Here is a 25,161-nt window from a genome sequence, read left to right as displayed (position 1 = left end):
GAACTCCATACATATGCTAATTCACTTGGATTTTCTTCAGGAATGACCAGTCTTGGATAATATTATTTTTTTAAAAAACTGAGTATTTGCTTACACTTGCTATTTTCAGGCAAAATCTTCCTAAGCTGACTCTGGATATCTTTAGTCTCTTTTTTCATGTTCTCTCTCTATTTGAAGATCTTTTTGTTACTGAAAGGTGAAAAAAGATACCATATTTGTGAAAAAGTAGTGCATGCATGCATGCTAAGTTGCTTCAGTTGTGTTTGACTCTGTGCAACCCTATGGATGGTAGCCTGCCAGCCTTCTCTGTCCGTGGGATTCTCCAGGCAAGAATACTGGAGTGGGTTGCCAGTGCCCTCTTCTAGGGGATCTTCCCAACTTAGGGATTGAACCCATGCCATTCTTGCATCAGCATGCAGGTTCTTTACCAATAGGGTCACCTGGGAAGAAAAAGTAGTACTCTATCTCATTTATAGTTATGGTTAGGAAAAGCAATTTTTATAGTAAATGTGTGACTACAATGGTAATTATAGAAAGTTATTATTAGTATGATTAAATAATTTTATGCTAAGACTATGAGATCCACCAGCAGAAAGATGGAACAATATAGCAACCACATCATTAGGTCGTTGAAATATGAATAATTGTTCTTCAGTACATGTCCTATTAGTTTATTTTTTATTTTAAGTTTTTAAAAAATTTTAATATTGGCCGCCATAACGTGTGAAGTGATATCTAACTGGGGTTTGGGTTTGCATTTTCCAAATATTAGTGATGTTGAGGCTCTTTAGCTTGTTGATCATTTGTGTATCTTCTTTGGAGAAACACCTTTCAAGTTTTTTTTTTTTAACTTTTTCTTTTGTATAGGAGTGAAAGTGAAAGTTAGTTGCTCAGTCATGTCTGACTCTTTGCGACCCCATGGACTGTAGACCGCCAGGCTCTTCTATCCATGGAATTCTCCAAGCAAGAATCCTGGAGTGGATTGCCATTCTCTCTCCAGAGGATCTTCTTGACCCAGGGATCAAACCAAGATCTCTTGAATTGTGGGTAGATTCTTTACCATCTGAGCCACCAGGGAAGCCCAATATAGCCAACTAACAATGGTTTCAGGTGAACAGTGAAGGGAATCAGCCATACATATACATATATCCATTCTTTCCCAAACTTCCTTTCCATCCAGGCTCCCACATATTATGCAAGATAGTGTGCCACATAATATGCAAGCTTTTACCTCTCTTTCATTTTGTGTTTGGTTTTGCTAAGTATATGTCTATAGAAATTTGATTTTTCCCACATGTAACTAGTTTTTTTCACACAAACAGCTAATTATATGCTAGTAATAATTATGTCATTAATAATTATGAAATATGATAAACAATCTTTCATACAACCATTTTTACTAATGTCTACTTCGTGTCAAATACTGCTCAACTTGAATATAGAAAGGTAAGTAAAACCAGATATAATTTTATAGATTGCAATCTAATAAATACAGATTTTATAGATTATAGTCTAATAAAGAAGACAATCAATTAATCATAAATGTAGCACATAATTAGCAACTAGTCCCCATCCAGTTCTATAAACATAGAAATTAGCACAGTTCTCCTGTAACTGAAATGCAAATATTAATAAATATTCTGTACAAATTGTAAGACTATATACATTAAACTAATAAACACACTCATGCACATGAAGTTGATGATATTATTTATTTTTATTTATAAAAGAGTTGTCTAGATAATGCACTGGCTGCAAAGGCATTTTGTTTCACAGTTAAGTCAACTAAGAAGACTTCAGTTAATTAACCTAAGTAGCACCATGCTTTCATTTAGCCAGCCCAAGACAGAATGACTCCTACTTACATTAACTATGGACTCCTTAGTTTGAGCCATATCTGAGATAACACCATCTGTCACAATTAGGAGCACAAAATACTGGGAGCCATCCTTTACGGAAGCAGCATATCTGAAAGGCAAATAAAAGGTAAACAATACCCAAAATAAAACAGTTTCTCTCACATGATAGCTGCTAAATATAATTAGGAATAGTCAACACATCTGTTAATCTCAAGAAAATATTTAAACATTTGTTAGGAGCCTATATTATGCAAATTCTCAAATATACAGTTTTTTTTTCTCTGAAATAGCACACTAGAATAACAGTATGCTGCTAGAATAACAGCATACAAGATATCACACTAGAATAACAGCATACTGGATGCTGGCACACAGAAATGCTGGGAAGCCTTAGAAATTCATTCACTAATAAAAGGTGAGCTGGAAGGTATGTTACCACAGAGGAAATGGCTATGGCTTTTGGAAATAGACATCTTGTCTAAGCAACATATAATGTGTATGATCTTCTGCATAAATTGCATAAGCTACCTAAACTTTATTTTCTTATCTTTAAAATCAAGATAATGCAACTTTCTATTGTTAATAAGGAAATTTCATGTATGGTAGTAAATATTTATACCATTTACACTGGTAGATTTTTATGTATGTTAAATTATATAAATGATTATTCTTGTTTTGGAACTAGATAGCAGTGATGATTGCATAACACTGTGAAAATGCTAAATGTCATTGAACTGTAAACTTTAAAATGGTTGGTTTTATGTCATGTGAGTTTCACCTTAATTAAAAAAATGCAATGGAAGAAAAGAAATACTTTTTGACAAAGCTATAGTTCTAGGTCTTTAATACATGTTAAATTGGTGATATAAAAAACAAAGACAAAAATTAGGCATGTAATGAGAACATATTCTAGTACTTATCTTCTGTACTCTACTGCAGAATTCTCACCAAATAATTCTAGAAATAAACAGGAGAATTTTACTACTATATTTCTCTTTTTTTCCATTTTGTTCTCCCATTCTGAGTATCTTGATGACATTCTCAATAGAATATGTTTTATGACTTTTAGTACATAACTAGTATAATGGTCATATCTAGTAATGAAGAAGCATTATGGTATGAGTAATGAAGAAGCTCATAGAGGACAGTTTATAAAAAATCATCAAGTAAATCACAGAAAAATTATTTCAATGAAATATCTGCTGATTATCAATGAAAATCAGTACCTGATGGACTCTATAATAATAAAGTTTGAATACATTGTGGACAAACCAATGGCCTAATAGATCAGGGCAAAATTTAATTTCTTGTAAAGCAGAATTAATAACTATATGAACAAGAAACACTACAACTTTGCCACAGACAAGAGAAACTAATAATTACACATCTGTTAATAAAATGTATGGTAATTTTATAGACTTATGAAGAGAATACAGTCTAAGTGACAGTTTCATACACTATGGAACCAGTTCTACAACATATAGTCAAAAATGCTCCCACAATGTTGAACAACTGATCTTGGCACTAAGACATTTGTATTAATGTGACCGTAACATAAGCAATGGAAAATCCAAAGTATGAACCTACTCTCCTACTTTATATTAAAATTTTTTTTCTTAAGAAATAGGATAATGTCCCTTAGGAGTTAATTAAAAAAAAATTTAAGTACTCATTATTTTTAAAAAGCATTTTTTACTGACTATTCCTCAAAAACATAAGGTTTATATTTCATGTGATTAACAGGAGGAAGCTCTATACAGTAGCAAAAACAAGAATGGGAGCTGACTGTGGCTCAGATCATGAACTCCTTACTGCAAAATTCAGGCTTAGATTGAAGAAAGTAGGGAAAATCACTAGGCCATTCAGGAATGACCTAACTCAAATCCCTTATTATATGGTAGAGGTGACAAATAGATACAAAGGATTAGATCTGGTAGACAGAATCCCTGAAGAACTATGGACGGAGGTTCATAACTATACAGGAAGTGGTGACCAAAAGCACTGAAAAGAAAAAGAAATGCAAGAAGGCAAAGTGATTGTCTGAGGAGGTTTTACAATAGCTGAGAAAAGAAGAGAAACAAAAGGCAAGTGAGAAAGGGAAAGATATACCCAACTAAATGCAGAGTTCCAAAGAATAGCAAGGAGAGATGAGAAAGCCTTCTTACATGAACAATGCAAAGAAATAGAAGAAAACAACAGAATGAAAAAGACTAGAGATCTCTTCAAGAAAATTGGTGATATCAGGGGGATATTTCATGCAAGGATGGGCATGATAAAAGACAGAAACAGTAATCACCTAACAGAGCAAAAGAGATTAAGAAGAGGTGGCAAGAATACACAGAACTATATAAGAAAGGTCTCAATGACCTTTAAGGTCATCATGGTTATCTGGTGATAAACCATGATGGTGTGGTCACTCACATAGAGCCAGACATCCTGAAGTGTGAAGTCAAGTGGGCCTTAGGAAGCATTACTGCAAACAAAGCTAGTGGAGATGATGGAATTCCAGCAAGCTATTTCAAATCCTAAAAGGTGATGCTGTTAAAGTGCTGCACTCAGTATGTCAGTAAATTTGGAAAACTCAGCAGTGGCCAAAGAATTGGAAAAGGTCAGTTTTCATTCCAATTCCAAAGAAGGGAAATGAAAAAAAAAAGTTCAAACTACCATACTATTGGGCTCATTTCATATACTAGCAAGGTGATGCTCAAAATCTTTCAAGCAGGCTTCAATAGTATATGAACCAAGAACTTCTAGGTGTACAAGTTTGACTTAGAAAAGGCAGAGGAAACAGAGATCAAATTGCCAACTTTCACTGGATCATAAAGAAACCAAGAGAATTTCAGAAAAACATCTGCTTCTGCTTCATTGACTATGCTAAAGCCTTCAACTGTGTGGAGCACAACAAACTGTGGAAAATTCTTAAAGAGATGAGAATACCAGACCACTTTACCTGTGTCCTGAGAAACCCGTGTGCAGGTCAAGAAGCAACAGTCAGAACCAAACACGAAACAATAGACTGATTTAAAATAGAAAAGAAGTGCAATAAAGCTGTATATTGTCACCCTGCTTATTTAACTTATATGCAGTGTACATCATGAGAAATGCAGGGCTAGATGAAGGACAAGCTGGAATCAAGATTGCAGGGAGAAATATCAACAACCTCAGATGTGCAGATGATACCACTCTAATGCAGAAAGTGAAAAAGAAAGAGACTGTTGAAGAGGGTGAAAGTTGATAGTGAAGAAGTTGGCTTAAAAATCAACATTCAAAAAAGAAAGATCACAACATCTGGTCCCATTATTTCATTGCAAATAGAAGGGGGAAAAGTGGGAACAATGACATATTTTCTTTTCTTGGGCTCCAAAATTACTGTGGGCAGTGACTGCAGTCATCAAATTAAAAGATACTTACTACTTGGAAGAAAAGCTATCACAAACCTAGACAACATATTGAAAAGCAGAGACATCATTGCCAACAAGGTCCATATAGTCAAAGGTGTGGTTTTTCCAGTAATCCTGTACAGATACGAGAGTTGGACCATAAAGAAGGCCAACTGCTGAAGAATTGATACTTTTGAATTGTGGTGCTGGATAAGACTCTTGAGAGTCCCCTGGACTGCAAGGAAATATATTTATTAGAAGGACTGATGCTGAAGCTGAAGTTCCAATTCTTTGGCCACCTGATGCTAAGAGCTGACTCATTGAAAAACACCCTGATACTGGCAGGAGGAGGAGGGTCAAAGGATGAGATGGTTGGATAGCATCACTGACTCAAAGGGCATGAGTCTGAGCAAACTCTGGGAAATAGTGAAGGATAGGGAAGCCTGGCACCCTGAAGTCTATGGGGTCTCAAAGAGTGGGACATGAGTTAGCGACTGAACAACAGTAACAATAAATGGTAGAGAGAGATGCTTCTATGAGTTCAACAACAGTATGGCTTTTATGATTTTCATACCAAATTATGCTTTAAAAATGGTGAGATGGATTATAAAAAATTGAGTATTATGTAATATAAATATTACTCTAGGTGGCTTAATTGATCTCTTTTTGGTGGGGGGGTATTGTTTACCTTTTGAAAATTAATTTTCACTGGAGTGTAGTTGATTTACAAGGTTGTGTTAGTTTCTTTCTGCTGTACAGCAAGATGAATCAGTTATAATATATTCACTATTTTGTGGATTATTTCCACATGTAAGACATTGAAGAGTATGGAGTAGAGTTCCCTGTGTTATACAGTAGGAAATGGCAACCCACTCCAGTGTTCTTGCCTGGAGAATCCCAGGGACGGCGGAGCCTGGTGGGCTGCTGTCTCTGGGGTTGCACAGAGTCGGACATGACTAAAGTGACTTAGCAACAGCAGCAGCATTACAAGTTATCTACATTATATATAGTAGTATGTAGGTATTAATCCAGATATCCCAATTTATCCTTCCCTCACCTTTCCCCCTTGGCAAACATAAATGTGTTTTCTACATTTGTGACTATTTCTATTTTTTTTTTTAAATAAGTCCACTTGTACTATTTTCTATTTCTAGATTCCACATATAAGCAATATCCTACAATATTTGTATTTCTCTGTCTGATTTACTTCACTCAGTTTGACAATCTCTAGGTCCATCCATGTTGCTGCAAATGGCATTATTTCATTCTTTTTCGTGATTAATATCCCATTATACATATGTACCAAATCTTCTTTATCCATTTCTCCATAAATGGATATTTTGGTTCCTACCACGTCCTGGCTACAGTGAACACTGGGATGCAGTTATTTTTTTGAACTACAGATTTCTTGGATTATATGCTCCTGAGTGTGATTGCTGGATCACATTGGTGATGGACAGGGAAGCCTGGCATGCTGCAGTCCATGGGGTCACAAAGAGTTGGATACGACTGAGTGACAGAACTGATTACTATTTTCAGGTTTTTAAAGGAACCTCTATACTGTTTTCCTTGGAAGGAAAGTTATGACCAACCTAGACAGCATATTAAAAAGCAGAGACATCCCTTTGTCAACTGGTTTTTCCAGTGGTCATGTATGGATGTGAGAGCTAGACTATAAAGAAAGCTGAGTGCCAAAGAATTGATGCTTTTGAACTGTGGTATTGGAGAAGACTCTCGAGAGTCCCTTGGACTGCAAGGAGATCCAACCAGTCCATCCTAAAGGAGATTAGTCCTTGGTGTTCATTGGGAGGACTGATGTTAAAGCTGAAACTCCAATACTTTGGGCATATGATGTGAAGAGCTGACTCATTTGCAAAGATCCTGATGCTGGGAAAGATTGAGGGCAGGAGGAGAAGGGGACAACAGAGGATGAGAGGATTGGATGGCATCACTGACTCAATGGACATGGGTTTGGGTGGACTCCGAGAGTTAGTGATGGCCAGGGAGGCCTGGCGTGCTGCGGTTCATCGGGTTGCAGAGTCAGACACGACTGAGTGACTGAACTGAACTGATACTGTTCTGCATACTGGCTATACCAATTTACATTCCCACCAACAGGGTAGGAGGGTTCCCTTTTCTCCACACTCTATTTAGCATTTATTGTTTGTAGATTTTTTTTTTGATGATGACATTCTGACTTATGTGAGGTGATACCTCATGGTAGTTTGACTCGAATTTATCTAATAATTACAGATGTTAAATATCTTTTCATGTAATTTTTGGTCATCTGTAGGACTTCTTTGGAGAAATGTCTTTAGATCTTTTGCTCAATTAAAAAATTTTTTTTTGTATTGAGCTGCATGAGTTGTTTATATATTTTTGAGATTAATCCTTGGTCAGTTGTTTCTTTTGAAAATATTTAATCCATTCTGTGGGGTTGTCTTTTCATTTTAAGGTTTGCTTCACTGTGCAAAAACTTTTAAGTTTAATTGGGTCCTATTCATTTATTTTGGTTTTTATTTTCATTCCTCTGGGAGGTGGATCAAAAAATCTGTCTGCAACATGTCAAAGAGTGCTCTGCCTATGTTTTCCCTAAGAGATTTATGATATCCAGTCTTATATTTAGGTCTTTAATCCTTTTTTAATTTCTTTTTTTATATAGTGTTAGAGAATGTTCTAATTTCATTGTTTTGCATGTAGCTGTCCAGTTTTCCATTGGACAGCACCACTTATTGAAGAGACTCTTCTCCAGTGGATTTTCTTGCCTCCTTTGTCATAGATTAGTTGACCATAGGTGCATGGGTGTATCTATGGACTTTCTGTTTCACTGATCTATATTTCTGTTTTTGTGCTAGTACCATATGTCTTGATTATTGTAGCTTTCTAGTTTAATCTGAAGTCAAGAAGCCGTATTCCTCAGCTCTATCTTTCTCAATATTGTTTTGATTTTTAGAGATATTTTGTGTTCCCAAACAGTTGTAAATGTTTTTGTTCTAATTCTGTGAAAAATGCTATTGCTAATTTGGCAGGAGTTGAATCTATAGATTACTCTGGGGTAATATAGTCATTTTGATGACACTGATCCTTCCAATCCAAGTACATGGTATAGTGCTCCATCTGTTTGTGTCATCTTTTAATTTCTTTCTTCAGTATCTTATAGTTTTCTGAGCATAGGTCCTTCAATAGGTTTATTCTGAGGTATTTTATTCTTTTTGATGTGATGGTAAATAGGATTGTTTCCTTAATCTCTCTTTCTGATCTTTCATTGCTAGTGTATAGAAATACAAGGCATTTCCATGCATAAATTCTGTATCCTGCAACTGCACCAAATTCATTGATGAGCTTTGGTAGCTTTTTGATAACATCTTTAGGATTTTCTATGTATAGTATCATGTCATCTGCAAACAGTGACAGTTTTAATTCTTATTTTCCAATTTGGATTTCTTTCATTTCTTTTTCTTATATGATTGTTTTGGCTAGGACTTCCAAAACTATGTTTAATAAAAGTGGCAAGATGGACACCCTTGTCTTGTTCATGATCTTAGAGGAAATGCTTTCCATTTGTCACTGTTGAGAATGATGTTTACTGTGGGTTTGTCATACATGGCCTTTATTATGTTGAGATATGTTCCCTATGGGTTTTCCCAGTGATCATGTACAGTTGTGACAGAAGGTCCAAAGAATTGATGCCTTTGAATTGTGGTGCCAGATAAGACTCCTGAGAGCCCCTTGGACAGCAAGGAGATCAAACCAGTCAGTCTTAAGGGAAACCCTGAATACTTGTTGGAAGGACTGATGCTGAAGCTGAAACGGACTGATGCTGAAGCTGAAACGCCAGTATTTTGGTCATCTGATGCAAACAGCTGGCTCATTGGAAAAGTTCCTGATGCAGGGAAAGATGAGAGCAGATGGAGAAGAGGGTGTCAAGAGGATGAGATGGCTGGATGGCACTGATGAAATGGACATGAACTTGGCAAACTTTGGGAGATGATGAGAAACAGAGAGGCCTAGTGTGGTGTAGCACATGGGGTTGCAAAGTGTCAGACATGACTGGGTGACTAAACAGAAGCAACAACTTGTTCCCTGTATGCCCACTTTCTGGAGAGTTTTTATAAAAAACTACTGTTGAATTTTGTTAGAAGTTTTTTCTGAGTATCTACTGAGATAATCATATTGATTTGATTTTTCATTTTGTTCATGTGGTGTTATCACATTGATTTGTGCATATTGAAGAATTCTTGCATCTCTGGATAAATTCCACTTGATCATGGTGAATGATCCTTTTAATGTGTTGTTGGATTTGGTTTGCTAGTATTTTGTTGAATATTTTTGCATCTATCTTCATCAGTGATACTGTCCTATAATTTTCTTTTTTGTAATATCTTTGTATGATTTTGGTATTAGGGAGATGGTGAGCACACAACTTAGGAGTGTTCCTTCCTCTGCAATTTTTTGGGAAAAGATTGAGAAGGATAGGTGTTAATGCTTCTCCAAATATGTAATATTAGTAGAATTTGACTGTGAAGCCATCTGGTCCTAGACTTGTGTTTGTTGCAAGTTTTCTAGGCACAGTTTCATTTTCAGTATTTGTGACTGGTATGTTTATATTTTCTGTTTCTTCTTGGTTTAGTGTGGAAGGTTGTAACTTTGTCCATTTCTTATATGTTGCCCATTTTATTGGCATATAGTTGCTTGCAGCGGTTTCTTATGATTTCTTTGTATTTCTGTGGTATTGGTTATGCTCCTTTTTCATTTCTAATTGTATTGATTTGAGTTCTCTTCCTCTTTTCTTGATTAGTCTGGCTGAAGTTTATCAAATTTTACCTTTTCAAAGAACCAGTTTTTAGTTTCACTGATCTTTGCTGTTGTTTCTTCTGTCTCTATTTCTGTTCTTTATTATTTCTTTGCTTCTACTAACTTTAGGTTTTGGTTTTCTTCTTTTTTAGTTGTTTTATGTGTAAGGTTAGGTTCTTAATTTGACATTTTTTCTTGTTTCCTGAGGTAAGTTTGTATGGATTTAAACTCTAACTTTCTTTTACTCACCATTTGCATGGAAAATCTTTTTATCCCTTTGCTTTCAGTCTGTATGTGTCCCTAGGTCTGAAGTGGGTCTCTTGTAGACACCATAATATGGGTCTTGTTATTGCATCTATTCAACCAGTCTTTTGATTGGAGGCTTTAATCTGTTTAAGGTGTCTATCCATATGTATGTTCCTATTGCCATTTTCTTAATTATCTTGGATTTTTAAAAACTTTTTTGTATTGGAGTATAGCCAGTTAACAAACAATGTTGTGATAGTTTTAGGTGAACAGCAAAGGGTCTCAGCCATACATGTATTTCTTCCCTTATTTTTTCATTTTCTTCTCTTGTGGTTTGATGACTATCTTTAGTGTTGTGGTTGGGATACATTTCTTGGGAGTGTGTGTATCTACTGTAGATTTTGGTTTGCTGTTTCTGTGAGGTTTTGATATAGTAGTCTATATATGTTCAAGGTTGCTTTAAGTTACTGGTGTTCTTCTTGCCTTGAGAAGTTCCTTTAGCATTTGTTGAAAGCTGGTTTGGTGGTTCTGAATTCTCTTAGTTTTGGCTTCTCTGTAAAGCTTTTGATTTCTCCACTGAATCAAAATGAGAGCCTTTCTGCATAAGAGTATTCTTGGTTGTAAGTTCTTCCTTTTCATCACCTGAATTATATCATGCCACTCCATTCTGACCTGTAGAGTTTCTGGTGATATATAAGTTGATAACCTCTTGTGAATTCCCTTTTATGTTATTTATTGCTTTTCTCTTTTTACTTTCAACATATTTTCCTTGTCTGTAACTTTTATCAATTTTATTAATATGTATCTTGGCATGTTCCTCCTTGGAATTGTCCTGTATGGGACTCCCTGTGATTTCTTCACTTCAGTGTTTCCTTTCTCGTGTTAGGGAATTTTTCACCTACAATATCTTCAAATGTTTTCTGACTCTTTCTCTTCTCCTTCTGGGACCTCTATAATACAAATGAGACCCCAAGGCCACTGTGACTGTCCTCATTTCTTTTCATTCCTTTTTCTTTTTTTTATTGAAGTATAATTGACTTACAGTGTTGTGCCAGTCTCTGCTGCACAGCAAAGTGACTCTGTTATACACATTTAAACATTATTTTCTATATTCTTTTTCAGTATGGTTTACACAGACTACTGAGTATAGTTCCTTGCACTATATATTAGGACCTTGTTTTTTATACATTCTTTTTTTAAAAATTCTGTTCTGAGGTAGTGATTTCCGCTACTCCATCTTCCAGCTCACTTACTTGTTATGCTCCCTCATCTTTTATTTTTTCTAAACATAGAAAATCACTGCAGATGGTGACTGCAGCCATGAAATTAAAAGACGCTTACTCCTCGGAAGAAAAGTTATGACCAACCTAGATAGCATATTCAAAAGCAGAGACATTACTTTGCCAACAAAGTAGTCAAGGCTATGGTTTTTCCAGTGGTCATGTATGGATGTGAGAGTTGGACTGTGAAGAAAGCTGAGCACCGAAGAATTGATGCTTTTGAACTGTGGTGTTGGACAAGACTCTTGAGAGTCCCTTGGACTGCAAGGAGATCCAACCAGTCCATTCTGAAGGAGATCAGCCTTGGGTGTTCTTTGGAAGGAATGATACTGAAGCTGAAACTCCAGTACTTTGGCCACCTCATGTGAAGAGCTGACTCATTGGAAAAGACTCTGATGCTGGGAGGGATTGGGGGCAGGAGGAGAAGGGGACGACAGAGGATGAGATGGCTGGATGGCATCACCGACTCGATGGACGTGAGTTTCAGTGAACTCCAGGAGCTGGTGATGGACAGGGAGGCCTGGCGTGCTGTGATTCATGGGGTCGCAAAGAGTCGGACACAACTGAGCAACTGAACTGAACTGAAACATAGATATATTTTATTGAAGCATAGTTGACTTACAATGTTTCAGGTGCACAGCAAGGTGATTCAGTTATACAAATTCACGTATATTATTTTTGAAATTATTTTCTATCATAGGTTATTATAAGATATTGACTATAGTTTCCTATACTATATGGTAAACCTTTCTGTTGCTTGTTGCATATCTATTTTTTAATTAGAAATCTAGCATTTTATTAATACTAAGTCAAATAAGTGGAATCAAAATATCATAATTTTTTTAGTTAGGCAAAAATTCATGTTTTCTAAAATTTATATACATTATACATATTTATATGCATGTGTACAAAAGTGATACAAGGTCAATACATAGAAATCACTTGCATTCCTATATACTATCAATGAAAAATCAGAAAGAAAAATTAAGGAATCAATACCATTCACCATTGCAACAAAAAGAATAAATTATCTAAGAATAAATCTACCTAAAGAGACAAAATAATTGTATACACAAAATAATAAGACACTGATGAAAGAAAAAAAAGATGACAAAAACAGATGGAGAGATATTCCATGTTCCTGGGTAGGAAGAATCAATATTGTGAAAATGAATGCAATCTACAGATTCAACACGATCCCTATCAAATTACCAATGGCATTTTTCACAGAACTAGAACAAAATTTTCACAATTCATGTTGAAACACAAAAGATCCTGACTAACCAAAGCAGTCTTGAGAAAGAAGAATGGAGCTGGAGGAATAAATCTTCCTGACCTCAGACTATACTACAAAGCTACAGTCATCAAGACAGTATGGTACTGACACAAAAACAGAAATATAGACCAATGGAACAGGATAGAAAGCCCAGAGATAAACCCGCACACTTATGAGTACCTTATTTTTGACAAAGGAGGCAAGAATATACAATGGGACAAAGAGAGCCTGGACAAAGTAGTGCTGGCAAAACTGGACAGCTACATGTAAAAGAATGAAATTAGCACACTTCTTTCCACTATACACAAAGGTAAACTCAAAATGGATTAAAGACCTAAATGTAAGACTGGAAACTATAAAACTTTTAGAGGAAAACACTGGCAGGACAATTGACATAAATCAAAGCAAGATCCTTTATGACCCACCTCCTAGAGTAATGGAAATAAAAACAAAAATAAAAAAGTGGGCCCTAATTAAACTTAAAAGCTTTTGAACATCAAAGGAAACTACAAACAAGGTGAAAAGACAACATTCAGAATGGGAGAAAATAATAGCAAAAGAAACAATTGACAAAGAATTAATTTACAAAATATACAAGTCCTATATATCACTGAAAGGCATTAGTTGTCTTCATAAATTCAATCTCTTATTACTTCTATGTTGCTATGGAATATAATCTTAGATATGAGTGATTTCACAATTGAGATTGTGATCGATATCGCTTTCATGGATGCTTATTCAAATAATAAAATTTTTTTCCGGTTGAACAAATATAGGTCCTAACATAAGCCAGTGTATAGTTTTCATTTGATATTTTGATATAAAGTTCTTATTGAAGTATCATGATAGCTCAATGGAGATTCTTTTACTGTATATCTTTTCCTTCACTTTCTCGGAGGTAAATTATTAGAAAACAACTTGCATTTGTGGAGCCATGCCAACAATAAAATTATGATTTCATTCTGGTCCAGCACACTAAAATAAACAAATTATTTACTCACCTTGCTACATGATTAATTACAGGAGCAAAATTGGTTGGCCCATACAGTTGCACAGATTTCAGACTCCTATAATAAGCTTCCATGACACCATCAATGCCATTACAGTAGGGGTTTTGGGGGTTCCCATTCTGTAGAAAGTTACAGCAAAAACAGGAAAAGAATGAATAATGTCTATAAAAATAATCTAAAAAAGAGGACAACACATGTTGATATCCATAAAGTCTTTTTCAAAGAAAACTCAGTTATATATATATAATAGCAAATAATAATAATAAATTGAGTAATCAACAATAGATTATAATATATCAATATTAAATAGATTGTGATATGTGGTAATGTGCAGTCATTAAAAAACTTTAAAAAACTTCAGTTCAGTTCAGTTCAGTCGTTCAGTCATGTCCGACTCTTTGTGACCCCACAGACTGCAGCACGCCAGGCTTCCCTGTCCATCACCAACTCCAGGAGCTTACTCAAACTCATGTCCATTGAGTCGGTGATGCCATCCAACCATCTCATCCTCTGTCATCCCTTCTCCTCTAGCCTTCAATCTTTCTCAGCATCAGGGTCTTTTCCAGTGAGTCAGTTCTTCGCATCAGGTGGCCAAAGGATTGGAGTTTCAGCTTCGGCATCAGAACTTCCAATGAATATTCAGGACTGATTTCCTTGAGAATTGACTGCTTGGATCTCCTTGCAGTCCAAGGGACTCTCAGGAGTCTTCTCTAGCACCACAGTCCAAAAGCATCAATTCTTCAGCGCTCAGCTTTCTTTATAGTCCAACTCATACATCCATACATGACTACTGGAAAAACCATAGCTTTGACTAGACAGACCTTTGTCAGCAAAGTATGTCTCTGCTTTTTAATATGCTGTCTAGGTTGGTCATAGCTTTTCTTTCAAGGAGCAAGCATCTTTTAATTTCATGGCTGCAGTCACCATCTGCAGTGATTTTGGAGCCCCAAAAATAAAGTCTCAATGATCACTGTTTCCATTGTTTCCCCATCTATTTGCCATTAAGTGATGGGATCAGATGCCATGATCTTAGTTTTCTGAATGTTGAGCTTAAAGCCAACTTTTTCACTCTCCTCTTTCACTTTCATTAAGAGGCTCTTTAGTTCTTCGCTTTCTGCCTTAAGGGCAGTGTCATCTGCATATCTGAGGTTATTGATATTTCTCCTGGCAATCTTGATTCCAGCTTGTGCTTCATCCAGCTCAGCATTTCTCATGATGTACTCTGCATAGAAGTTAAACAAGCAGGGTGACAATATACAGCATTCACATACTCCTTTCCTGATTTGGAACCAGTCTATTGTTCCATGTCCAGTTCTAACTGTTGCTTCTTGACCTGCATACAGGTTTCTCAGGAGGCAGGTCAGGTGGTCTGGTGTTCCCATCTCTTTAAGAATTTTCCACAGTTTGTTGTGACCCACACAGTCAAAGGCTTTGACATAGTCAATAAAGCAGAAGTAGATGTTTTTTATGGAACTCTCTTGCTTTTTTGATGATCCAACAGATATTGGCAATTTGATATCTGCTTCCTCTGTCTTTTCTAAATGCAGCTTGAACATATGGAAGTTCCTGGTTTACATACTGTTGAAAACTTCAGTATCTTCAGGTACAGGGTAATGAGTAATTATATCTTCAGGTACAGTGTAATGAGTCATCAAATATCATTGTGAGCCATGGCATTCCACAATCAAAAGTGCTAAATTGGTAATACGGGGATATTTACCCTTTCTTTTTCCACAATACCTATTCCTACACATATTTCAAATAAAAAGATGGGGTTTACCTTAGATCCTTTTGATTGTTTAAAGCTCAACTTCAACATTTGTGCCAGCCTCAAACTCACCAATTAGGGATTCAAAATTTTTGTTAAAGAGCTCTTGTAGGGAAAAAGCAATTGGCCATGATGGCAATGGTCAGGTTCTCTTGCCCCAGGACCTCTTGCTTTTGCCTCATTTCATAAACAATGACTTTCCATGGTTATGTAACATCTGAGATCATTTATAGCACTGTGCCTGCATGTCATGATGTACTCATTTGGTCATGGACCACTTTTTTTTTTTTCTGTAAAACTGTATAAGCTCTACCTGAAAAGCCCTTGCAGCTGTGTTATGGCTGTGTCTGCTGAGTCAATCATCAGAGAATACAGCATGGCTGCATTATGGCTGCCGCACCAGCCATTAGAGAATAAACGTGTCTGCAGTTCCTGTGGCTCCTTGAATCTTCTTCCAGTTTCCTTGCTTGCACCTTACCTACCCCAGGTTCAGTGAACAGTGTGAATAGTGAGACACTTCCCTTGCTATCTGAAAGATTATTTGAATTCGGTTTGATAAACATTAACGATTGTTAATATATATATCACAAATTCTTACCATGGAAATGTGAAGGTTTGGTAACATTAGGTAGTACACTAATTGCCAGATTGACACGGACTGAAGTTTTTCTATTTGCCATTTTCAGCATCTACAGTTATATATTGTAGTTATTTAGGATGAGGTTAACACAAAAGTTAAATGGAGTACTATCTCTCCAAAGACCTACTTAAACCTTTGTCTGTCTTATTCAAGAAAAAAGTGCTTTGAAAAAAGTTAAAGTCATATAGTTATTAGGTAAAATTAAAGATGAAGCATTATCATCATCACTTTCTCAATTTTAGAAACTATTTTTCATAAATTTAGAGTGTGACCTTCTATAAATATTTGAGTTCGGTTCAAAGAATCATTTAAGATGCAAAGAATAAAAAGTCTCTCCTTTGCATAGGTTTGGTTGTAAGGAATGAATATGGAGGCAGGAAAAACAGAAAAGGAGAGAATTAGATAACAAATGGAAAAAAATCATACACAAAGGTGAGGAAAAACTTGTGGAAGGAAAATTAATATCATTTAGTTTAGCATGATTATTATTTTTTATTATTCCTTTCTTAAGCTTTAAAATAGTCAGGACCTTTTTCCTGAGGCACACAAGACATAGGATCACATGAGTGATTTTCGTGGTCTTATAAATTTCTGGGAAATTTTAATTCTCTAGGACACAACAAAATTGCAACAGATATTCATTTTTTATATGACATTGGGGGTGGTAGTATATGGGCTATTTCACAGAAGAAAATTAAAACCTCCAGCAACCTTTCCCAAAATGGGGGTGATGGAACAGAAAAATCAAGAATACATATGGGAAAAAAATTAAAATACAGCTCTTAAAATATATTAAAGAAGATAAAGTCTCATGATATAGGAGGTTCTGGAAGTGTGTGTGTGTGTGTGTGTGTGTACATAAGGGGGCTCATAAAGGACATATCTAAGAGGTGGTATTATTATAGATGCTTTTATAAAATGTGGTTTAGTAGTGGTTAAGAACAAAGATTCTATAATAAGACTGACCTGGGTTCAAGTCCTGTCTTCTGGAAACCTGATTAAATTCTGTGACTCTGGGCTAAATTATGCAACTCCTGGGGGTACTCTTTTCACTGTATTTAATATGAATGGCTCTTGATAGTAGTGTGATGTTTCACTCATCTCATGACATACCTATCAGATAAGAATTTTATGAAGATTGTACAAGCAATGAGCATAAAGTACCTGGCTTGATACTCAGTAATTAGTAAATAATTGAATTGTTTATTTGTCTATTCTTCTTGCAGAACTCAAAGAAAAAAAAAAATCCCACACATTATTTTTGTAACAAGAATAAAAACAACAAAAAATACCTACAAAAATTGTTGGGCACAGAAGACTTTAATTTCACAATATATAGAGTAAAGCAGGGAGGCATTTCTATTAGGAAAATTTAAATTTTTTCCAAAATGATATGTAACCATTCCCACATAGTTTTTCCCATTATTTTTATAAAAAAATGCAAGCGAGAATAAGGCTGATTGGGCCTATAAGCACTATCTGTGTGAAGTTTATTTTAAAGGTAGAATACAGTACATTGCTTATTTGTAATCATACAACAGGAGTGGATTTATGTAAATTAAACATTAATTAGATAAATATTTGAGTCACATCTACTCCATTATATTGAAAACATAATTAATTATACCTATAATTATTGCTTTACATTTGAAAAATAATAATTCTACCAATAACTGATCCTTTATATTTGAAAAGAAATGACACTTTGGAAGATGGAAGAATAAAGATAGCTACTCATTCTTTGATACCCTTCCCCTTGAGAGGTGAAGGTTACTTCCACTACCTCGAAAGTGGGCTGAACTTAGTGACTTGCTTGACAAAAATGAATGTAGGAGAAATAACTTTCTGAGACTTCTAAGTCCTTGAAGTTTCTTCCCCAGCCTTTTAGAATATCCACTCTGAGAAAGCTGATTGCTGTGTAAGAAATATGACTACCTTGAGATAGTAGCCCACAAAACCACATTGATAAACTGTATGTAGAAAGAAGGAAAGAGAATCCAGGTATTTTAGCCATCCTAGCTGTAGGCATTAGTCATGAGCAAATGAGACATCTTAGTGGATGTACTAGCTCCAGGAGATATGACATGAAGAAAACCGAGGAACCCAACCAACAGTCAGAACGGAACACATATATGGCTCCAGTAGAACAATTCCAGCCATATCTAGCCAAGCAAGGCATCCCAGATGTGGCCCAGGTATCTTGAACAAACGTACCATTCTCTTGTATTATGCTCAAATTCTTGACCCACAAATCATGAATATAATGGAAGGTCTTACGTAGCAACCAAAAACCAGAATAGGTTTTAAATCATATGCACTTTAGGTAGACTTGTTGCTAATTTATTTGTGTTTTTTCCATTAATATCACACTTCTAAATCAATCATTTACCAAACTGAGCTGATTGTATAGTTATAAGAAGTTGCTACCTGAGTAATTAAGCGTAAGCAATGAACCTATGAAAAGATCCAAAATACTATTTTTTTCCAAAATATCAATTATTTCCATGTATTCTTACCAATGCAAACTCATGAGATATCCTTCCATCCGGAGGCAGTTTTGCACCAAAACCTAAAGCTGGGAACATTTTATCACTGTCATAATCTTGAACGATTTCTCCCACTGCTTTCAGTGCCATACCATAGGCATTCAGTTGATAAGGATTCATGTAGTGGAGAGAAGTGGGCTGGGCAGGGTTGCCTGATGAAAGAAAAAAAATGAAAACATGAGAGATCATGCTAAAGGTATAGTTTTTAGACATTTTTCTTGATATCTATTTCACATTGAAATATCAATAATATGTTTTTCTGCCTACATTCATAACGTGTTAAATATTGGGTTGGCCAAAAAGTTCATTCAGGTTTTTAAATAACATTTTATGGAAAAATCCAAGCAGACCTTTGGTCAACTCAATAGTTTCTTTCGGATGCACATGACAGAGAGATATTTATTAAATTAGATCAGACATGTATAAAATTTCCCAAAGATATTCAGACTTTTTTCAAAAATTATTTCTCATTGTCAATGCCATAGGCAATTCTTGAGTTTTAGCCCCAGAAGCATAAAAATAATTTTGTTGATCATATTTTATTGTAATATTTATTTAAAACAAACAAACTATGTGCCTTTGGCTTGACTCCTTATGCCTATAAATCAAAGGACCCAATTGATGTTAATAGGTTTCAACAATTATGAGCCTTCTTAAAGTTGTATCACAAACATAAATTGAATATGTGAGACCTATCCCAATTTAATTACTTGAAAAGAGGAGAACATGGTGATTTTCAAATTTATGCTGAAAATCTGAATCTGAAAAATTATTCAGTTTCTAACTAGACACTAAGTTAGGAGTAAAAAGGCCCAAAGTAAAGTCTTTCCATCTGTAGGACAACTAACTATAAAATTCCTGTTAGAAATCCTACTACAGTGTTTACTGAGAAGAAAAACTAAGATTATATATGTGAAAGTGATTAAAAATTATAAAACACCATAGAAATGTAAGAGAAGGAAATGGCAACCCATTCCAGGATTCTTGCCTGGAAAATTCCTTGGACAGAGGAGCCTGGTGTGCTATACCACATGGGATCTCAAAGGGTCAGACAGGACTTCGTGACTAAACAAATGGAAATGTAAAGTTTACTACTGTTATTGTGTGAGTCATCCACAGATATAGGATGTCTCACATGAATAAAGATGAATTTGACAAAGAAAGCAATATATGCGCCACGACTCAAACTCACTGAGATTCAGATTCAGTTGCCCTAATTACCAGCACAAAGGCAGCCTGAAAGTCCCTTTAGTTTTTTAAGTGAAAATGGAAATTGAATGGGACTTGTAGCAGTTCATAAAGCTCACTTCTACATTAAAACATTGCCCAAAGAAGGAAACCCGCAAAGCATAGTTCTTTTTTGTTAAGGAAAAAGTAATAATAAGCACTTGGGTTCTGGAGAGAAACAAAGTAAAGATCTCCCTGTAGTTTATAATGCATATAACAATACCCAGAACATTTTTGGTTTAAAGATAATTCATCGTGTAAATGCTTATATATTTATAAGTGTTATCAGCATTCAACGGTCACATGACAAAAAAAATTTTTTTAAGTGTCTTATGATCAAGATGGGCCCTAATGTTTCCTTCAGCTTGACTAACTTTAGAAAGGCTTCTCCTGACTATAGGCCCTTGACCTCTTATTTCTTAGAGCAGTTACTTTAGAAACCTTGGAATTGTGAATTCATTCTCTGTTCCTTTGAAGTATAAATCTTTCAGGAATGTCTTTCTCAGAGACCTGGGAGTCATTTCTTTGAAATGTAATAATCAAGAAAAATATCACCTCTGTTGCTTAGTCTCTATGAGAGAGTAGGAGCCTAACTTCAATAGCTGCTAATTAGAAAACACAGAAGGCTTCCCCATGGCTTAGTGGTAAAGAATCTGCCTGCAACGCAAGAAACCAGGAGACTGGGGTTCGATCCCTGGATCCTTGGGTCAGAAAAATCCCTGGAGGAGGAAATGGCAACTAATTCCAGAATTCTTGCCTGAAAAATCCCATGGACAGAGAACCTGGCAGGCTACAGTCCAAATGGTCGCAAAGAGCATGCAGTAAACACAGATGGCCTAATCACACAGACTAATTTCGGCTCCAGTATCTCTCAATACCTTTCCACTAGTTAAGAACAGCACTTATAAACTCTTTCATCTTTTGTTTTGGAGGAGAAGAGTTCAATTTCTTTCTTCCATTGCTGTAGCTTTGGTCTCTATTGCAAAAATCCTGACAGTCTTCCTTGTCTGTTTAACTTACCTGGTGCAATTTTTGACAGCTCTTTCTAAAGTAGATATTTTTGTTTCTTGTTCAAAGACCTACTGGAATCACAGATAAATAATGCCTCTACTTGCCTAAGAGATTATTTAACCCAACTCTCAAATATAAGAGTTGTTACCCAATGGTTGCAATACACGACTAATTCTATTTCTCTAAGAGAACCTCAACTTAAAAGCACTACTAGTACCCCAGCATATCTAAACACTTGGCCTATCATGCCTGCTGCTGCTGCTGCTAAGTCGCTTCAGTCATGTCCGACTCTGTGTGACCCCATAGATGGCAACCCACCAGGCTCCGCCATCCCTGGGATTCTCCAGGCAAGAACACTGGAGTGGGTTGCCATTTCCTTCTCCAATGCATGAAAGTGAAAAGTGAAAGTGAAGTCGCTCAGTTGTGGCTGACTCTTAGTGACCTCATGGACTGCAGCCTACCAGGCTCCTCCATCCGTGGGATTTTCTAGGCAAGAGTACTGGAGTGGGGTGCCATTGCCTTCTCTGCTATCATGCCTAGCAGAGCCCAACTGTACCCATTCAAAGATGTTCCCTATCTCTTTCTAGCATCTTCACCCAGACCAATCTCTTCACTGTATCACTAATGCTATCTTTCTTTCCATCTCTACCACTAAGTTTGCCACCCAATTCTGAAATTCACTTTCTCCTCCTACAGTTTTTGTCTCACACGCATGAGATGACCTTCCTTATTTAGTCTGGCCTTTATTGTCTTTCCTCTTCTACTCTTATGCTTTTGTGTTCTGCACCACAGAATTTGGCAACTTCTTGAAACTGGGACCACAGTTGTACCATCTCCATATCAGCAGCAATGCACATGGAAAAGTAAACTTGTACTAAGTTAATAACATTGAGTTATCAGCTAATAACAATAATAATTATAATAGCATAGAACATAACATACATGCTATTATAACATGTATGAACTTACTTCATGTTTCACTTAGTCCCTTTTCAACAAGCTTATTACACTTGTTTTTCATATCAAATAACTTTCAGACTAAGTAACTTGCCCCAATTACACTGTAATAACTGGTCAAACTAGAATAAGAATCTAGGTATATTTCATAGCTCTTACTGTTAGTTATAACTCTTTGCTTGAAGATTTTGTAATATTTTAAACCTTGCATATTATAAAACATACATGATTTTGTTTTAGAGGTCACTATGCCTTCATAAAAAAATAACACTTGAATAAGCTCTTTTAACAGGAGAAGGAAATAGCAACCCACTCCAGTATTCTTGCCTGGAGAATCCCATGGACAGAGGAGCCTGGCAGGCTACAGTCCATAGTGTGACAAGAGTTGGACATGATTTAGCGACTAAACAATCACCAAGCTCTTTTAAAAAATTTATTGAGATATAATTTATATAACTTACAATTAACCCATTTAGAATGCACAATTCAATGATTTTAAGTATATTTACAGATATGCACAAGCATCAACAGTCAATTTTAGAACATGTTCATCACCTCAAAAAAATGTAGCTATTTACTATCATTCCCTTATTATTCTATCCAGCCCAGAATTAAACAATGACTAATCTACTTTCTGTCTCTTTAATTTACCTATTCTGGACATTTTCTATGAATAGAATCACATAACATGTGGTCTTTTGTAACTAGGTTTCACTCAGCACAGTGATTTCAAGGTTCATCTGTGTTTAGCATGTTTTAGTGTGCCATATTTCATTCCTGTTTATTGCTGAACAGTATTCCATTGTTTGAATGTACTACATTTTCAAACTTGTTTATCAGTTTATGGACATTTGGGTTGTTTCCACATTTTGGCTATTATGCTTCTATAAATGTTCATGTACAAATTTTTGTGTGGACACATGTTTTCATCTCACTTGTATATATTAGCCAAGAGTGGAACTGCTAGTTCATATGGTAACTATGTGCAACAACTTGTAGAACCGCCACAGAGTTTTCCAAAGTGGCTGCACTATTTTACATTCTCATCAGCAGTATGTGAGGGTGGGTTCCGATTGCTTCACATATTTGCCAACACTTGCTGTTTTCTGACTTTTGGATTATAGTCATCCTAGTGGGTATGAATGGAGAAGGCAATGGCACCCCACTGCAGTACTCTTGCCTGGAAAATCCCATGGATGTAGGAGCCTGGTAGGCTGCAGTCCATGGGGTCGCTAAGAGTCGGACATGACTGAGCGACTTCACTTTCACTTTTCACTTTCATGCATTGGAGAAGGAAATGGCAACCCACTCCAGTGTTCTTGCCTGGAGAATCCCAGGGATGGGGGAGCCTGGTGGGCTGCTGTCTATGGGGTCACACAGAGTCGGACACGACTGAGGTGACTTAGCAGCAGTGGGTATGAAATATTAGGTTGGCCAGAAAGTTTCTTCAGTTTTTCTAAGTAAAAATGAAATACAAAGAGTAACATGGAAACTTATATTACCATATGTAAAATGGATAGCCAATGGGAATTTGCTGTATGGCTCAGGAAACTCAAACAGGGGTTCTGTATCAACCTAGAGGGGTGGGAAGGGGAGGGAGATGGGAGAGAGGTTCAAAAGGGAGGGGATATATGTATACCTATGTCTGATTCATGTGAGGTTTGACAGAAAACAACAAAATTTTGTAAAGCAATTATCCTTCAATTAAAAAAAAAAATACACATCTTTCATTTTCACCAGGAACTTTACTGAACAACATATTCATTGTTCTGTTCCACTACCTTATGTCATTTTCCAGACAACTTCATAATTTCATCTTCTCCCAATTTTTTTTATCATTTAAGCAAAGAGCTATTTCAGGTGACTTTTACAGTCTTCCAGGAAATTAACATTTCTTTCATGCAGGTAGTTTTGTAAAGACTGAAATAAATGGATAATGGGAGGTGAAATGTCTGGTGAATATGGTGGATGAATCAGCACTTCACAGCCAAACTGTAACAGTTTTTGCCTGGTCATCAAAGAGACATGTGGTCTTGCAGTATCCTGATGGAAGAGTATGTGTTTTCTGTTGACTAATTCTGGATGCTTTTCATTAAGTGCTGCTATCAGTTGCTTTAATTGGGAGTGATACTTGTGGCAGTTAACCCAACAAGTTAATTAATTTGGCTTTCCAGAAGATGTTCATAATAGCGGGCTCCCTTCCTATCCCACCATATACACATTACTTTCTTTGGATTAAGATCAGCCTTTGATGTGGTTGATGGTGCTTCACTTAACTTTTCCCATTTCTTCAATTTCACATTATCTTAGCATGTCCACTTTTCATCACCTGTCACAATTTGTTCTAAAAGTGAAATGCTTTCATGACATTTAAGTAGAGAATCACATGCAGAAATATGATCAAGAAGGTTTTATTTTTGCATAACTTATGTGGAACTCAAAGATCAAAGTGATGAACATAACCAAACTGGTGCAAATGATTTTCAAAGCTTGATTAGGAAATGTTGAGTATGTTTGCTATCTCTGGTGTGGTATAACATTGATTGTTCTCAGTTAAAGTTTTGATGTCATTGTCATCAATTTCAACTAGTCTACCAGACTGTGGATTATCGTCCAGTAAGAAATCTCCAGCATGAAATTTTGCAAACCACTTTTGACATGTTTGTTCAATCACAGCACATTCTTTATAAACTGTACAATTCTCTCTCTGTCTTATTTTTGTGCTTCAGTTGCTTTTTTACCTTTCTTGAAACATTAATAATAAAACAAAATATGCTGAAAATATTGCTTTTTTCTTCCATCTTCAGTATTCAAATGGCACACAAAAATCCACCAATCTTGATTTTTTTTAAATGCACACTGATATGACAGCTGTTACAATTCAATCTAATAAAATTGTTTCAAATGAAGTTAAAGACAACTAAACTCTATTAGAGACATCTAACAGGAAAAACAAAAGAAAAAATGAGTGAACATTTTGGCCAACCCAATTGTATCTCATTATGATTTTGATTTGCATTCCTTGATACATAAGTTGCCTAGTACCATTTCATGGGCTTACCGGTCATTTATATAGCTCTTTTGAATAACGGGAATGTCATTTTAAATTGCACTATTTGTCTTTTTTTTGAGTTATAAGAGTTCTTTATATATTCTAGATACAAATC

At 35.8% G+C, this 25,161-nt stretch overlaps 1 protein-coding gene across 4 annotated transcripts in view; it reads right to left on the bottom strand.

Moving 5' to 3' along the window:
* CPNE8 (copine 8) overlaps positions 1-25,161 on the bottom strand; it is a 278,744-nt gene that overhangs the window by 18,199 nt on the left and 235,384 nt on the right. For all 4 annotated transcript variants that reach the window (NM_001098085.2, XM_010805078.4, XM_010805075.4 and 1 more), the window contains 3 exons: positions 18,770-18,951; positions 13,837-13,964; positions 1,866-1,968 (listed from right to left, as the gene is read on the bottom strand). In NM_001098085.2, the coding sequence (NP_001091554.2) occupies positions 1,866-1,968; positions 13,837-13,964; positions 18,770-18,951 (413 nt within the window). The remainder of the gene's footprint in view (positions 1-1,865; positions 1,969-13,836; positions 13,965-18,769; positions 18,952-25,161) is intronic.

This window comes from Bos taurus, chromosome 5 (genome assembly GCF_002263795.3).
Source record: "Bos taurus isolate L1 Dominette 01449 registration number 42190680 breed Hereford chromosome 5, ARS-UCD2.0, whole genome shotgun sequence".
Classification (NCBI taxonomy): Eukaryota; Metazoa; Chordata; class Mammalia; order Artiodactyla; family Bovidae; genus Bos; species Bos taurus.
The sequence above is the reverse complement of the archived record's forward strand: the minus strand, read 5'-3'. Positions and strand labels throughout refer to the sequence as shown.